General features: G+C 32.9%; 1 protein-coding gene and 1 long non-coding RNA gene across 19 annotated transcripts in view; both read left to right on the forward strand.

Annotated features, from left to right (window-relative positions):
• The window catches only part of LOC147568714 (uncharacterized), a 68,836-nt gene extending 63,339 nt beyond the window's left edge, over positions 1–5,497 (forward strand). For 2 of the 16 annotated variants that reach the window (XR_015231088.1, XR_015231087.1), the window contains 9 exons: positions 2–43; positions 233–292; positions 1,609–2,136; positions 2,361–2,663; positions 2,759–2,833; positions 3,004–3,131; positions 3,205–3,282; positions 3,969–5,119; positions 5,207–5,497. This is a non-coding gene — a long non-coding RNA (uncharacterized LOC147568714). Of the gene's footprint in view, position 1; positions 101–232; positions 293–1,078; positions 1,472–1,608; positions 2,137–2,360; positions 2,664–2,758; positions 2,834–3,003; positions 3,132–3,204; positions 3,283–3,968; positions 5,120–5,206 lie in introns of those variants that run through there. The other 14 variants (XR_015231101.1, XR_015231098.1, XR_015231100.1 and 11 more) reach the window with 14 other exon arrangements.
• A 4,272-nt stretch (positions 5,498–9,769) lies between these two features.
• LOC147568718 (uncharacterized) lies at positions 9,770–15,721 on the forward strand. 3 transcript variants are annotated; one of them, XR_015231085.1, is made up of 8 exons: positions 9,770–10,034; positions 10,301–10,532; positions 10,803–11,034; positions 11,399–11,500; positions 11,590–11,742; positions 12,222–12,463; positions 14,988–15,136; positions 15,574–15,721. XR_015231085.1 is itself a non-coding variant. In XM_086655120.1 (6 exons), coding segments are annotated over exons 1-6 (864 nt in total). In that variant the 5' UTR covers positions 9,938–10,033; the 3' UTR covers positions 12,366–12,634. The 3 variants fall into 3 exon arrangements, 1 of the variants encoding a protein (XP_086511246.1); XR_015231086.1 differs by having other exon boundaries at positions 10,006–10,034; positions 10,316–10,532; XM_086655120.1 differs by lacking the exons at positions 14,988–15,136; positions 15,574–15,721 and having other exon boundaries at positions 9,938–10,034; positions 12,222–12,634.
• Positions 15,722–17,763: the final 2,042 nt, after the last annotated feature.

Consider the following 17,763-nt stretch of genomic DNA (forward strand, 5'->3'; position numbering starts at 1 on the left):
GATGGTGGCGACGAATCATGCAGAGATGAATAAAAGAATTCAGGTAGGCTCAACATTATCAAGATATGGATTCACATCTTTCTAGATTTCATTACATTGGGTTTGTACACTTCCTTTTTTTTTCAGCAAATAGATTTTGAATCTTACTGGAATACTTATGAGAAAACTTTTTCAAATCTGAATTCACATCTTTAACTCTATTTCTTCCTTTACTTTCTCTCTCCAAATGTAGTTTTTCCTCTAATAGGTGAGGTGGTGATCCTTTATGAGCGGAAGGTTAAGCTTTTCTACGGTAATTAAGCTTCAATTTTCATGTTTCTTATAAATTTCATTGTCAGATGATGTTACTTGATAACTGGTATATTATTTCAAATTCAACAAGTTAAATTTCGTTCTTAATTTCTGCATATTTTAGTCAGTCCTTGAGTGAAGCATGGAAAGTGAATACAATTCTAAATCCAACCATACAGAGAAGATATGCAAAATCAAAGCTTGCATATCTCTACGAAGCACTGGATTGGATTCATTTAGGGTTTGGGTAAGTAAGAATTAATGAAGCTAGGGAAAACCGTAGTGTTTTTAGAATTCGATTTCATGGAACTATACAGATTATGAAGTTTCAGTACATTGAAACCCTTAATCTGCCTTCATGAAAGAAGGCAAATGGAACCATGAATCTGCCTTCGCGCGTTATGTCTTTGCCTTCCTGCGTTATCTCTTTCCACTCTTCCTGCCAGTTATAGACTCTTCATTTCTTCGCGTGTTACAAAATTTATGGCAATCACTTCCCTAGATCAGGGTTTAGGGTTTATAGACTCTTCATCTCTTCGTCAAAACAGAAAGGTATAATCTTCTCCAGGTGTTAAAATCTTCATCCTATTTTGATATTAATTTCAAGTACATCTAAGCTTCTCTAACTCATCTAGATATTCTTCTCAACTTGATGTGGTTTCTGAAATTTAATTTGTGCAGTTCCACGCCTATTATAAATTTGCAGCAATGAGTGTCTCTTTAACTGTAAATAGTTGGATTGATTTCTTCAGATTAGACTCCCCATAAGTATTCGATCCTAGGTTTTTTTCTCTAATAATTGCACTCACAAATTTGGGTTCTCTTTAGGTTTATTTGCAAGAGCTTAAAATCCTCACTTGATCATTTATGTTCTTTAGTTGGATATGGGTTGTGGGTCTGGTTAGGTTTTCACTATTTTGGGTGTTTGTTTTGATCAATCATAACTTGTCTGAGCTGCAATTTAATTTAGAAAAAATGAAGTTTGGTGTGATGAAACAAGGACTGAGAACTACGATTGCCTCAGGCATTTCTCTTTTTTTAGGGCATCAACTTTTATAAAATCATGGGTTACTTTTATATTATCATGATCAATCACCATGTGTGAGATCTGTTTAGTTTTTAGAAGAACTCATCTGATACCTATCTAACCAACCAACAGATGGGTTTACTGGATTTCAGTGTATGTTTATTTTCTTTTATCATTCTCATATTTTGGTCACTAATTGCTTACATAGAAAGGAACTTTTAACTTCTATGAATCATTAAGTAGAACTAGATGACTTAGCTTTGGTAATACTGATGTGTTTGTATCATCAGGGCTATAGGTGCTTCAAGTGGTATTGGTTCTGAAACTGCATGTGTTCTTGTGACGCGTGGAGTTTATGTAGTCATAGGAGTCGGGACTATATTGGCTGGTGAGGATGTCAAAGAAGCAATAATGAAGGAAACTCAGACTGCTAAAGTGATATAATGGAGGTATCTTAGCTCAATGGCATCAGTGAGAAAGTTTGCTTCGGAGTTCAATTCTCTGGCTTTGCATTGAATCTTCTTATGTAAGAAAACTGATGCATTTCTGATCCGGGTCGTTTAATTTGCACTGTTTTACTTGTTTTCAGAACGGGTTTTCAATACAGTTGTGATTGCTTAGGGTTCAAAGGTCAAGAATATCATATTTGTAAACGAGGAGGCTCGTACGAGAAATTGCCGTGGCGGTGGTTATCCTATTCTAAACAAAATTATAGATTTTTGTGTTCTTATGTGGAAGTAACAATGCAGGAGTCATGGCAACCCCTTTCTTGCTATCTCAAGAAAAAATAGAAATGCAGTTTGCGAGAAAACATAAAGGTATGGGGCATATTCTCATAGTATATAAGCAACTCAAAGTGTGCTTTGAAAAGTTGTTTGATTCGAAGCGAACTGTCAAAAAAAAAGTTAGAAATGCTGTAAAAATTCGGTCATAGTAATACCAAACCAGTCCTGGGTCTTATGATATTATCCTCTGCATTTTTGTAAAGATCATGATGCAAAATAAATGTAGTAACTTAAAAAAATCGTTTTTATTTTTGCAGATCATTTTCTTCTAGCAGATCTTCCGTTGGAGAACATGAAAAATGATCACAAGTTTGCATACCGTGAAGGGATTCAATTTGATGAAATCAATGATGAAAAAGACTAATGTTCTGTTCTTTAAAAAAATTACTCTCTTCCAACTTCATAGGATATTTATGTGGAAAAATTCTTCAAACTGCGAAAGCTGTGTACCTCAACTCTCTTTCTTTGTTATAGCTACAGTACCATAAGGCATAAGCGCTTAGGGCCAATCAAAACTTGCAAATATAATGCATGCCAATGAGCTCGGAAGACGACTAAAGGTACTTGTAGCTCAATTCAATTTTACACCTTTTCTTCAAGAAGTTATTCAAGCTTTTATTGAGGAATCTAAGTCATTGTCTATTCATCTGAACAGGAAGGAGTGCAAATAACTGCTAATTCACTTCATCCAAGGGCTATAATTACCAACCGTCTTCGGCATCATAGCATTGTAAGTGTTGTTTACTTTGTTTGGAAAAATTCACAGTAACATGGTATTATTTGTTGCACTATGAGAAACATTTATTGTTTCTTCTACATTTTTTGAACATGTATGAACTGTATCTTCCATTTTACATGCATTTGAAGGTGAGAGCTCTTCTTTTTTTTGCTTTGTTTTAGGTTCAGGAGTGTTTGTATAGGACATCTATCTATTTGGTGAGCCTATATGAATGAAGCACTCAAACCCAAGGATGCCGCCTCTTAGAATGTATATAATGGCGATCCTACAACAAAACTGCATAAAAACGGTATAGCTTCGTCTTTGGCTCTTTTTAAATTTGTGATTACTTGACAAGCTGCTGATACTCTTGCTAAACCCAGTGCAGTTTTAAGTCTATAGTTACTCAACAGATTAGAATGGTGAACTATTTTGAAGACATACAAGTTGTCACAGCGAAGGTGGGAGAGATTTAATTCGTTTTCTTATAAAAAAATTTACATTGTTAGATTTGTTCATAAAAAATTAGATACAACGATTTTCATACATAATTACATAAGTTAAACAATGTACCTCAGGCTCAGGGTTTCGAATTACCATCTCTTTGCCATTCTGAACACTTTTTATGGTGTTTGAGCTTATGCTTGGTTTCCTTTCTTAATTAGCTTGGTTTCATTTTTATTGACAATAATATTTGTTGTGTTTGTTACATATTATAGTTTGAGTATTGAGTAACTTATGGTTTCAATTTTTTTTTTGGATGGATCATGTTCCTTCATTTTCTTTGTTTAACTTTACATAAATATTGACACTTTCTTCGGATGGGCTGTTTTCTTTAATATTGGGTCCTCTATAAACGCATAGTATTTGAAATTATATATGACCCTTTTCAACCTTATTTGAAAAGCAAGGTAAAAAGTGATTTAGTGTTGCTGACCCCTTCTATATTAAGTGTTTTTCTTTTAGTAATTTAGTCTATGGAGTTACTGATGCATTTATAACAATATTTAGAAGGTGAGGAACACAATGGGCCTTTTTTGTTATTCAACTACTACAAATATGTGCATCTTCTATTGAAAAATCAACATACTCCAGCTTCACACATAATTTATACTTCTTGGGCTAATTATGCTCCTTCTATTGGCAGGTGATCCCAAATTGAGTTGGACAAGGCTTGATTCAGATGAGGTATTCTTCAATTGATCAATAATGTTTATCATAGTTGTTTTTGGTTTTCTTACGTTATTTATAAACATTTAGTTAGACTCTCTAAATGTTGTTCGACACTTACGTAAATAACCTGACTTTATGTGAAATATTGTACCTTAGTTTTTGGTGACTGCTCTGTCATAGTCAGTGTGTGAGTCGCCTATGGTGTTGGAAGAGTAGAATTTGTTACACTCATATATTCTAGAGACACTTTCAACAACAAAAAATGTATTTTATAGACAAGCATAACCGAATAAATCATATAAATTGCACACAAAGTATATCAACACATAGTTAACTCACTTAATATTAATTAAAATACATTGGAACAATACAATTTATAACGGGCTAATTTGTAGGTTATGCTTCTCTTTATGTTGACTCAGAACCTATATTTTATATATAATCGAGATTCTTTGCTATATTATACCATCCATTGAAAAGCCTTGAGTGCAGGATATTTCTCATCGGCTCTATCTTAAGCCAACAAGAGGTAAGTTCATTTTCTAAATTTAATTTTCTTCCTTTCATGGTTTAATGATTTTGGCAGTTTTGTTGTTTAAACGATTACACCGTGAATGCAAGACATTGGATCACAAGTTGCTCGACTTAGAAATACCTACAATACCTATTGTTGGTTTACAAGTACTTTTTTTTCAGACACGAATGAATCTCTTATTTGTCTTTCAATTTAGGAGATCAATAAAACAGTTTTATTCCTACAATTTTCTTCATTTCATTTGGTTCTTTCATTTCAATTCTTGTGGGTTTACTGATTTTTGCCCTAATTTGAATTCAGTTTCTGTCTTACAAATTTGACCACTGTTTCTTCAATTTTTCGGCTCAACCAAGTTATATTCTTTGATATATGCTACTATTCACTGCATTCTCTTGGGTTAAGAGAATATCATCTGTTATGCTTTTCTCTTCAAGTAAATGGAACACAGGGTCAAAGAATATCATCCTTTATGTTGCCTTCGAAGATCAGCGACTTCTCTATTCAAAACAATGAAGATTAATTGTAGTGATGGTGAAGAAAAAAGATGAAGACTGCTTCTCTGTTAGAGCTTCTGCAGAAAACTTATGCATGTTAGTTTAGGTTTTCAGAATTTTCGCCTTTGTTGCATTTTTGTTTTCTACGGTTGAATTTGTTTGAATTGGTTGTTCTAATGGTAGGTTTGATTCGTTGGAGATATCATTAATGGAGAGATATCCACCCTAGGTTGTACGTGAAGAGCTTTTGGTGAAGTTAGGGCTTACGAATCGAAAAAGGGGGTATACCAAATCTCAATATGGGATTTGATAACTTGCTGCTTGGTGCCTTGGAACCGCAGTTGGTAGTGTTTACGGTTGTTTTTTATTTTGTCGCTTATATAATTTCTTAATGTTGAATTTCTCCCAATCTGAACCGTTTTACCATTTTGTACCTTTTGACAAGGTTGAATATATAGTTAGGCTTTTTTTGCATATGAGTGTTGATGAAGTTGGGTGATATAGAAGATCAAAATCACAGTGGTTGCTAGAGAAGGTTGTAGTTGTCGATGAAGTGTGTTGGTTGCCTCTGATGTTGATAATGAAGAAGATTTTTTTTTACTTATTTAGTTATTCAAGTATCATTTTTGGCATGGAAAACAAGAAAGTGCATCTTTTTTATTTTTATTCGTAAATCATTGTGTATCGCTTGATCCTTTTTGTTCTTTTAGGTTTGAACAAGGTCTTCTTTTATTTTCTGATATCATTTTCAAGAAAACAAGTGAATGCACTATCGAAACCCCATATTTCATTAAATGTCACCCGCGACGTTCACTAATTCTACTTCAATTTGTTCTTTTTATCGATATATTTAACATTAATCTCTTAAAATTCAATATCATGGGTTTTTTTTTCAAATTTGTGTAATTCACTAGATTGTATGGTGATTTCGTTTTTAGATCAAAGTTTAAGTGATCAACAACTTGCGTTGTATTGGAGCAAACGGCCCGTGCCCTATGGCCACGGGTTATCCCTAGTATGTACATATATATATATATATATATATATATATATATATATATATATATATAATAAAATAGGTTGAAAAGTGATGACTAGGACAAACAAAAAGATAAATCAAGCCGTCCATCCAAGATCATCACTAATTTGAACCGTTTGATCATTTCCTTTATGAATTCATTAATTGCTCTAATTTAATTGGCTCTCACTTTGGGTTCCCTGGAATCAAACCTAGGAAATTTTCTAGGCGCCTCAAATTATAGCAATTAAGCTCTAGGTGCCCCAGACTTTTTTAAATGTGGATGGCGCCTGTAGCAGTTGCTTTTATAACAAACCTTTAGTCTTTCTCTCCCATTAAACAATCTGCTTTCTCTTCCGTTACCTTTCCCTTCACCACTTCAATATTCCAACGGTCTCCTCCATGTCTTCCGTTACTTTTTTCTTCACCACTTCAATATTCCCTGTATCTCTCTCCTACCTGTCATCATTCATCCATTAATCTTCATCAATGGAGTAACTTCAGTTACTTTACCTCTGTACAAAACCAGAGCTGTTCACCATGATTTTGCACCCTTCTAATAAATCCCTGAATCAAGGTTCATGTTGTTTTGAACTTTTTGTAAAAGATTTGATAGTGGTTTATTGTTCTTCTTTTGATGTTATATGTTCTCCGTCCCACGACTTTGGTTGATTATCACCTTCAATATGCTACAGACTCATCCAATTTAACAACCCTAATTTGGTAAATTCAAAATCCTAATATTCATTCAATTTAATTGTTTTGATTTTCAATATTCTTTTGGCTTTTTAATTCGGAAGTGGGTAGTGGAGATTTCAATTTCCCCTTTCTTTCTAACAATTGTTTTGATTCCCAGCTCCATCATTAAGCCAAGGTCCTATTAAATTTACCCCAGGATCTATAACTCATAGCTTTCACTTCCAATGAGAATCGAACTTGGGACCTCCTGGATATTCTCATACACGGTCAACAGTTCCATAATCAGCTCATAAAAAACTGGTATATAATTGGAATCATTTGCCTCAAATGCCCTTCTGTTTATATCGTGTGCGATATATGAGTATAAAAAAAGCTCAAAAACTTTTCGATTAGAAAAACCAAAGAGATGTTGTGTGTTGGAACCCGGTGATTTTGAGATACGCACACCATGGACATGCCAATGAATATCTTTCGATGTTGTTCTACAGGATGAGATACATAACGTTCGTTGGTTTGTTCTCCGCTTGTAGTCTTGCAGGCCTCGTCAAGATTGCTCGGTGCGTGATGGCAAGTCATTCAACTTAGGAAAATATATAATGAAGAATGCAATCCGGATGGACCCAAATGACTGTGGATCTTATGTTGTACTTTCAAGTATTTTTAGCATGGAAAGAGAATGGACAAAAATAAAATAGCAAAAGAACCAGGACATAGGTTGATTGAAGTCAATAGCGTTGTCCATACGTTCTTTGCAAGAGATAAAGCTCATAGTGAAACTAGAATAATGAATATGGTGTTGGCTAAGTTGAGAAAAATGCTAAAAACTGTTGGTTATGTCCCTGACAAGAAAGATGGTAAGGATAAAATCCAATGGAAACAACACAGAAACATTAGTTGATCATATTAACAAAAAAAACATGAATTCAGATGTTAGAACTACTTATTCTATGTCTAACTTACATAGGGAGGAGTACGGTCGGCACAAAATTCTGATGTTAATCATATCTTCAAGTCATTCTGAAATAGGCCTCAAATGGTTTTGACAACAGGAATTTTAATGGCTAATTGCAGTTTATGTGACATGGTAGTAAATGGATTGGGCCTTCCTAGTCTTTTTTTTTTTTTTTGAAGATGGCCTTCCTAGTCTTTGCTAGCCTTTTGTGAGGTTGGAAGTTGTCATTGATATGAAGCTCATCCATGGTGAATTTGAACATACTTCCAATAGCATAGTGAGTTTGGTTTCGGGTTTTCACTAGCAAGCGTGGAAATAGACCCAATAAGTGCAGTGATTGCACGAAAAGCTGGAGTGCAAGAAGATAGCTCACCCATCGACTTGAGGCAAACTCGTCTAACTTAAGACGAAGGCAAGCCTAACTTGCTTGAACTCCAAAATTTTTTTTTTCTGAACCAAAATCACAAAACAACACAATGTATTAGTACGGGATACTAACAAAATTTAAAGACTTCATTGCCTAAATAAATAATTACTCTTTCTGACTATAAGCCATATCCGTACTGGACCCAAATTGACAACAAAACAACGCTGAAAAGAGTTCAAGATCTAGTCGGAAAGTTCAACAATACAGTAGCAGTAAAAATGCCATTACTTTCGAATCAAAGAAGAGCACGATATTGTTAGCCAAAATCTTGATCTGTGAAAGTCGTACACCTTTATAAGAACAAGTTCGTCTTCTACAACATGATGCTGGCAACGACCCCGTGCTTAGGGGTGGGAAACGGTCCGGACGGGCGGGAAACGGACACTAACTCAACCGGTCCGGGCGGAACGGGCACAAGTCTTAAGTGTCCACTCGGGCATCCAGACAAAACAGACGGACATTTCGGATTTTTCTCAACAAAGTGCCCGTCCGTGACCGTTTTGATAGTCGGGGAAAACCGGATATCGGTCGGTCGGGCACCGGTCACTAATGATCAAATAAAGAATTTTTTATTCGAAACTAAAATTGTTTAGTAGCTAAATACAACTTTCTAAACTTCCACTTTACAATCCCAAAAAGTAAATGACTACAAAATTAATAATAATCATTGAGATTTCTCATGGATTAAGATCGGTTTTATTCTTCTTCTCACGGATTAAGATCGGTGTATTATGGATTCTTGGGTTACTAATAAGATATTGAGATTTTTATGGAGTGAGACGAAGACAAGATTAAGAAAAGTGATTTCTAGGATTATATATTTTTACTCTGAAATCTAACGATTGTAGCTAACCCTACAAATCTAAAGGCTTAAAATCAACCATATAGGCGGGCGGGTATAATGGGTAGGATAAACAGACGAGTATGGACGGGTTTGTTCGGGCGGACTATATAAGCGGACGGATTCCGGTCGGAACACCGAGTAAGGACCTATGCCCGCGTCCGTCCGCTTAAACTCTTTCGGTCGGGCGGGTACGGACTGATTCGGGCATCGAACGGTCACGGACCTTTCGGACTCGGACGGTCGTGAGCGGGTTCCGGATTTTCGGGCCAAAATCCCGCCCCTACCCGTGCTGCAGCCAGAGGCAGTTCTGTTATATTTTCAAAGAAGTAGGGTTAACTTCGTAATTGCAGCCGGGGGATTTTTTTGTTTAAGTCCCATTACCTTCTTCAGTTATTGTCACATCGTGAGTCTCTGACCAAGAGGAATCCCAGGGAGAGCTTTAAATCCTTAATCGAGAGGTTTGGGTCATCATCTCTCTCTAATCTATATCATCAAATTGAAATATTTCTCTAACATTAAAGCGAAATCTTCTTATATATAGGGTTCTTCTTCAACTTCTATAGATTGATCATTGAAGATTCAAAGTTAATAGGTAAATAATATTTCTTACCTCTTCTTCTTTGTTAGATTTTCATTTATGAGATCTTCCTGTTGAAAGATGTTAAAAGATATAACACAAACAATATATAAGACCCAATACTATCAATCAATAAATCTCATCAAACTTAGTTTCAAAATATGAGCTCAAATCTCTTTCAATAACAAAATTAAATCTCATAAATAACTACTAACCTTTAGATTTAAGCAACACAAAACACCATTAAACTTATCTCTTCAAAACAGCATATACCCTTGTAAAGAATCACCATGAACACACCTTCCACTTTCTCCCACTATCACTTTTTTACACTTGCTCTTCTTTTTCTACTAACACCCTTCTATTTGATAGCCACACATTACTCAAGCCCACACTAATACTTAGTATTAAGCCCAAATTCAAATTTGGTTTAAAGCCCATTTTCCAACCCGACACGAGAAATCCTCTTTGAAATTCCATTAGATCTTGAAACAGTCCCACACTTATGAGTTGAATTATCAAATTTTCCAACCCTAATCCTTGATTATAATGAAATAATGGAATAAGAGAGTAGATTGTATAATGTAATAAGCCTCAAACTTCACAAATCTTCAATTGCTAGATCTCCATTTATAAACTAGTTCTTCCATTTTGGTGATTGATTGTGTGGATACCTAATTTCGAATTTTGATTGTAACTTACAGAATGAAATTCCAAACGGGTCACCCGGTTACCAAATGAAATTCCAATTTCTATGAAGTGGACGCTCTTACAGAAGAAACCCTAGAAAGAAAGAAAACGCCGAACGCCTGTGCCGCTGTGCGAGAAATCATGGAGGGAGAGAACTCGAGAAAAAGAAAGGCTAACTGGGAAGAAGAAGAACAAGAAGAAGAACAAGAAAACAGTCTGTGCGAAGAAAAGCAAGAAAATATTACGCAGGAAGAAATTGACAAATTAAGCACAAGTTTACTCCAGAATTTAAAGGACGACAGGTATGGATCTTATCTCTCCAGTGATTTAAGGCTTCAGTTTGATGATCTATAAGCCGTTTGCATTGGATAGATGTTTTGTGTATTTTGATTCATAAGTTTGAATTTGTGATTTATGTTGTTCATAGATCTCTCTGCATGTTAGAACTAAAAGTACGCCTCCCACACTGCAATATCTTTTTTTTTTTTTTTTTTTTTTTTTTTTACTAATTACTGCGTACCCTAGGATAAGTCAAGGAAGTCACCAAATTTACGATTTTTTGTTTTTCATAGGGAAAAAGTCACTAAGTATATGTCTCAATGGATGATGATGAAGACCTATGAAGATAAGAAGAAGGAACGGATTGACACCTCTTTGGTAGATTTTCTACAGCTACATGTACAACTCAATACATATTTTGAGGCCTTGGAGGATGGTTATATACAATTGGATGAAAGTCGTGGTTATTTGCCATTGGACCAATCTACTAAAGAAGAAATAGTAAATGAGGCTAAGCTCTGGGAGGTAATCATCTTTATGTTATGTTTTCTCTTCTCAAGGCATATATTTATTTACGTTCAATGTTTTCTCTTGTCAAGGTATATATTTACGTTCGTGCATTATAATATTTCTTGTTTGTTCAGCACTTACGGCTTTATATTGTTAGCAAGGTGAAAGTGTCTGTATTATGTTACCTTTCTATACTAATGTATTAATGTGGTATCTTTTTTTTTTCATATACTTAGTGTTCGTCTTTGTTATTATGGCAGGGCAGTGCTTTGCTTATTCAAAGCAAATTTGAAACCTTGTTAACATCATTGTTATTATGGCTTATTTTATTAGTTTTCACAGTAAATTTGATGTCGTAATATGGTGTCCTGTTTTCTAGGGATTTGGTTATCAATGCACAACTGCAAGACACGCCTACGCGGATACCTTTAACTCCGTTGTCACTCCTAAAATTGAAGCATATTGTTGTAAACTAAATAAGGTATTGTAAAACCACAACTCGAACTTGAGTCCATCTACGTCTTATTGTATTGGCCTTTTCTTCTTGTTGAATTTCGGTTTTATGAACAGATTGAAGGTGTTGTTGATAAGCTATGTAATGATATCACGCTTGAGCACCTGGTGTTAAATAATATCCTGTACAATCTGGACATCGTTAGAGAGCGGTACGACGAGGACGACGCAAGTGCTGCAACTGCAGATTTCACTGAAGAGATGTACGAGGTAATATCTATTTTTGTTTTTGAGTTTCGTTTAATAAATAGTGACTTTTAGTGCTACTGGTGTCGGAGATTGATAGACACCACTAGTGTTCCCCGTTACCTTTCAAAGTAGGTCCATAGGTTTCCTGTGTATGAAGTTAGGTCTGAATATTTTTTTTTTTACAAGGAAAAACTGATATGAGTTTTTGCAACCGTAGTATAAAAGGTAGTTTGAAACGTTTAACGTTTTATTAATCTAAATTTGGAAAAAAAGAACAGAGTTTGTAAGAGACTCGAGACAAGAAGTATATCCCTTGATCAAAAGAAGGACGAATGAAGAGCCTTTTTTGCTTGTCCACTGAAATCTGATAAAAGAATAATGAGAAATGATTCGGTGTTCATGTACGATCTTGGATCAGTTACAGAGTTGTACACAAAATGTTTGGTTGTAGTATATTTTTTTTATATGGAGAAATTCATATGAGGTTTTTGCAACTGTAGGATCTGAAAAAAGAGTTGGTGGATTTGTTGAAGGACAATTTTTGGTTTGATATTGCTGATGACTTGAGACTTTTATCGCAATCTGCACATACAATAGCATCACGGTTGACAAATCTCTTTGTTTGGAATGATATTTTGGTTTGATTAGTCACTAGGAAGTCTCGGTAATGATGATGAAGCTGGGCAACATTAGAGATGATGGATGATATTTTGTGGGGACAGACTTTATATATGTTACTAGGGTATATCTAGGGCACAGATACTTGTATCAATCAAATATTACGATATTTATTATTATACTAAGGTATATCCCGTGCCCTAGGGCACGGACATTTCTATCAAGTAAATGTTAAGAAATTTATTGTTATATTTTATTCAGAGAGAAATTTTTATTATTTATTATTTTTTTGTATTATTTTTTTATTTCTTTTCTCTTACATTAGTTATTATTTTATTAAGAGAGAGAGAGATTTTAATTTTTTTTAACCCTTGAAATTTATTTTGTTTCTTTTTTTCTTGAATTAGAATTTTTATTTCTAAGAAGGAAATGATTATTATTTTTTAAATAGGTAACTTTATTTCTACGAATGACTATGTTTTAAATTTTGTGAAGGGATTCTAGACAATATTCTTTAACTAAAAAATGATTTTTATTTCTAAAAATAAAAGGATTATTGTTTTTTAAATAGGTAACTTTATTTCTACGATGGACACAGACACTTGTATCAATCAAATGTTACAAAATTTATTGTTATTTTTTATTGAGAGAGAGAGATTTTTATTAGTTATAATTTTTTTGTTTCTTTTCTCTTAAATTAGTTATTATTTTATTGAGAGAGAGAGATTTTAGTTTCTTTTTTATTAGTTACTAGGGTTTAGCCCGTGCCTCCGTCACGGCATAATTTCGTGTGAAAATAAGTAGGTAGTGGGGAGGAAAAGAATTTAGTGGGTGGTTTGTAACTAATTTTCTGAAAAAGTGGGAGGGAGAGAATAGTGGGTGAGTGGTTATTTTTTAGCAGTGAGAAACCGTGGTTTTTTGTGGTTGGTTATCAAAAAAGTGGGAGAGAATTAAGGAGGCTCTGATTTAGTGGGTTTGAAATTCAATTTTAGTCGTTAGATTAGATAATTCTTGATGAAAATCGGATGGACGTGAATATCAATGACATAAATCTACGGCTCACCTCAAAAAACACCATTGTGTTATATATAATAGATTATTATTTTTATTAGTTATTATTTTTTTGTATTATTTTTTTGTTTCTTTTCCCTTAAATTAGTTATTATTTTATTGGGAGAGAGAAATTTTAATTTCTTTTTTTAACCCTTGAAATTTTATTTTGTTTCTTTTTTCTTAAATTAGTTATTTTATTTCTAGGGTATATCCCGTGCCCCAAGGCACATACACAAATGTGACGAAATTTTAACCCTAATTTTACCCGACTTTCCATATTTAATGTTGTTATATTCTGGATACCCTAGTTTTTTTGTATTATTTTCTTAAATTAGTTATTATTTTATTGAGAGAGATTTTAATTTTTTTAACCCTTTAAATATCTTTTGTTTCTTTTTTCTTAAATTAGTTATTTTATTTCTAAGAAGGATACGGTTATTATTTTTTAAATAGGTAACTTTATCTCTACGAAGGACCATATCATAAATTAAGAGAAGGGTTTCTAGACAATATCCGGTATTATTTTCTTAAATTAGTTATTACTAGGGTATATCCCGTGCCCTAGGGCACGGACACTTGTATCACTCAAATGTTACGAAATTTAATTGAGAGAGAGAGAGATTTTTATTAGTTATTATCTTTGTATTACTTTTTTGTTTCTTTTCTCTTAAATTAGTTATTATTCTATTGAGATAGAGAGAGAAATTTCAATTTCTTTTTTTAACCCTTGAAATTTATTTTGTTTCTTTATTTCTAAAATTAGTTATTTTATTTCTAAGAAGGAAACGATTAATGTTTTTTAAATTGGTAACTTTATTTCTACGAAGGACTATATTTTAAATTTTGAGAAGGGCTTCTAGACAATATCCTTTATTAAAAAAGGATGTTTGTCCCAGTCATCGTTTTCCCTTCTGTTTTGTTATATAGATTTTATTGAGAGAGATTTTATTAAAAAAGGATGTTTGTCCCAGTCAGCGTTTTCCCTTCTGTTTTATTATATAGATTCTCTTAAATTAGTTGTTATTTTATTGAGAGAGAGAGAGATTTTAATTTCTTTTTTTAACTCTTAAAATTTATTTTGTTTCCTTTTTACTTAAATTAGTTATTTTATTTCTAAGAAGGAAATGATTATTGTTTTTTAAATAGGTAACTATATTTCTACGAAGGACTATATTTTAAATTTTGAGAAGGGCTTCTAGACAATATGCATAATTAAATAAGGATGTTTGTCCCAGTCATCGTTTTCCCTTCTGTTTTATATAATAGATTTCATTGAGAGAGAGATTTTTATTAGTTATTACTTTTTTATATTATTTTTTATTTCTTTTCTCTTAAATTAATTATTATTTTATTGAGAGAGAGAGAGAGAGAGATTTTAATTTCTTCTTTTAACCCTTGAAATTTATTTTGTTTCTTTTTTTCTTAAATTAGTTATTTTATTTCTAAGAAGGAAAAGATTATTGTTTTTTAAATAGGTAACTTTATCTCTACGAAGGACTATATTTTAAATTTTGAGAAGGACTTCTAGACAATATACATAATTAAATAAGGATGTTTGTCCCAGTCATCGTTTTCCCTTCTGTTTTATATAATAGATTTTACTTTTTTTTTTTTGATGAAGAATATGTTATTTTACTTGCTACATTTGATATCTTTTTGTGGTTAGGGAACTTAGGGTGATATTAACACTTAAACAAAATGGTAATGAACTTTTATTTTAAAAAAATTGGTAAACATTTTGATGGTGTGTTTGGATGGCGGAATCATGAATCCGCAGATTCATGAGTCTCTGGGATTCATGATTCCACGGATTCATGAATTCAAGTAATATTTTTTGGCTTGTTTGGCAACTAAGAATCCTATGATTTATTATTATTTGAGTATTTTTAAACTTCTTTAGAAAAAATATGATTTTTTGAAAAAAATAATGATTTTATAGAATGAAATATTTTTTTGTTGATTTTAAGTTTGAAATTTAGGTTCATTAATCCAAAATCCTAGCAAATCCTAGGGGGTAGGGTGGAATTTTGGTCCAATACAAATTTTGGAATTAGGAATCCTTAGGATTCAAGAGTTCTAGGATTCTTGGTAGCCAAACAGACCAAGGATTCACGATTCCTACCAAATTTCAATTTTGATAGGAATCCTACTTAGGAATCCTGCAACCAAACACACCATGAGTGTTTTTTTTTTGTTCTTTTCATATTGTCGGATCTGTTAGTGTAATTAATGAGTTTTAGCTAGTAGTCCATATCAAAGAGTAGAGATATCGTAGGGGTAACTGAAGTATTATGACAAGGGCTTCTTAGATAAGCCTTGCATGCTAAAACTATGGGTTATGCTTCCTCACCTCCTTTCCTTGTCATTTTTTTGTATCCTTTTAGAATTGGGTCTTTTTTTAATCAACGAATGGATGCTTGCTTCCATTAAGGCCGTTGATGTGGAGAATAAGAATATTATCCGCGGTGAAATATTTTCAAGGGAAGATGTGAAATTCCAACTACATCTGGCTATCATCACAACCATTTTCTCTTCTTTTATCTTCCTCCTTTCCTTTAAGGTTGTGTTTGATATCAAGTAAATAATTTTGTGAAAATTAAACTTTTCTATTGAAAGTCTTTAATGGAATTTATTCCGTGGAAATAAGAGTTCTTTTGTTTAATTTTCATTTACTATTTCGTTGAATTATATACTATGCTATTTGGTTGAAAATTAACTTCTACGAATATAATATTCAATTAAGCGCTTTTATTTGTTCTTTATGTAGTCAAAATGACATTTCTACTCTTATGTTGCTAAAATTACATTTCCTTATCTGGGGTAAGCTTTTTCTCTTTATTTAATACTTATATTTAAACTTTTCTTCATGTTAGAATGTCGATTTAGTGGTGTTGCTTTGTATCAAATTATGTTTGATTTTCGTTATGATGTCACTATTTTGTTTGTTCATCTCTATCAAATTATGTTGGGGAAGGGTTTGATTTAATCTTGTGAACTCTTTGTACTTATGAACAAGGGCGGAGCCAGGTGAAGGCTATGTCTGGCTGTAGCCAGGGGTTAACTTAAGATATATAGTATGCATGGATGAAATGTGACCAAAGGGATAGGTCGCCTAACTGGTTTTGTCATTGTCTAACAAACAACAGGTCCGGAGTTCAATTCTTTGAAACCTAATTCTAACGTTTTATTTCTTTTTTTCGAGAAATACCGTATTGGCCCCTTATACTACATATATTTTAACTTTAGTCCCAAGTTATGCCCCTTTTTTTGGAACCAAATTCTTTTTTGACCCTTTATTTTTTGCTTAGTCCAAGTTCTATTCCTTTTGTTAGGTTCAATCCAAACTATGTTCTAGTTATATGTCTCCCACATACATTATAAATTGTTAATGGTTAGTTCTTTTTTAAGTTTTTTTTCTTTTGAACTACTAACGAAATTTTACATGTATTTTGTTTATTCTAACGTGAATTTTTTGAATTACTTATTTTGGATTGAAAAGTTTTGACAATGATAAAAAAGTATCATATTTAACAAAAAATTGCTTTATACTACTTGTCATATACGCTGAAAAGGAGCTCTGTAAACAATTTTAGGCTAGTCAGGGCTAACATAAAATCCTGGTTCCGCCCTTGCTTATGAATTTGTTTAATTCAAAAAAATTTAGTGTTTGTTGATGATTCTAAAATTAGAGAACTTACGGTATTGTTCTCTAACATGAACTACCTAGGTTTAAAGTAAATTTCTTAGTTTAATGCATTTAGGCTGTAGAGTTTTGTTTTACAACAATGTAGGAATAAAATTCTAGATGTCAAAGATGTTATATGGGTACAAAATTTTCGACTTAATGACTCATTTTCACTAAAAGACAAAAAAATTTCAAAATTTGACTTTGATCGGGACTGTTGTTTTAACCGTATGACTCATTGAGTCAAGAGTTTTGTCAAAAAATTTTTGTACACTAGCATTTCCCATAAATAAACAACATGAATTTCTTAGTTTGTTGATGTTTAATGGATCGTTGTTATGGTTTATAAGTTCCAATAATGACACATAAATAGACAAGTTCAAGAGAAAATCGATAACCCCAAATTAAGAATTGGATTCTATTTTTCTCGCAGCTATTGCTATCTCGTTATATGACAAACTGTTTAGACTGCGGGACATGAAAAATAAGTTTGTAGTTGCTTACAGAATGATTATGGTGAGCTTCTTCTTCTTCTTCCCCTGCATTACCTTGGAATACATGATAAGCTTATATCCTCTTTATTATGTATTTAGGTAAACAAAATTAACATTTTGATTGATAACATGTAGTTTTATCGATGTATTTGATGTTCATTTCATACGTCTAAGATAATTCATTAACCTTAA

This window comes from Eschscholzia californica, unplaced genomic scaffold, assembly GCF_041429995.1.
Source record: "Eschscholzia californica isolate CP2 unplaced genomic scaffold, dmEscCali1.0.p SCAF_1, whole genome shotgun sequence".
Taxonomy (NCBI): Eukaryota; Viridiplantae; Streptophyta; class Magnoliopsida; order Ranunculales; family Papaveraceae; genus Eschscholzia; species Eschscholzia californica.

Coding starts and splice junctions, on each gene's coding strand:
- LOC147568718 (XM_086655120.1), top strand. Junction 10,533..10,802: donor CAGAATTTAAAGGACGACAG/GTATGGATCTTA, acceptor TGTTTTTCATAG/GGAAAAAGTCACTAAGTATA. Junction 11,501..11,589: donor ATTGTTGTAAACTAAATAAG/GTATTGTAAAAC, acceptor TTTTATGAACAG/ATTGAAGGTGTTGTTGATAA.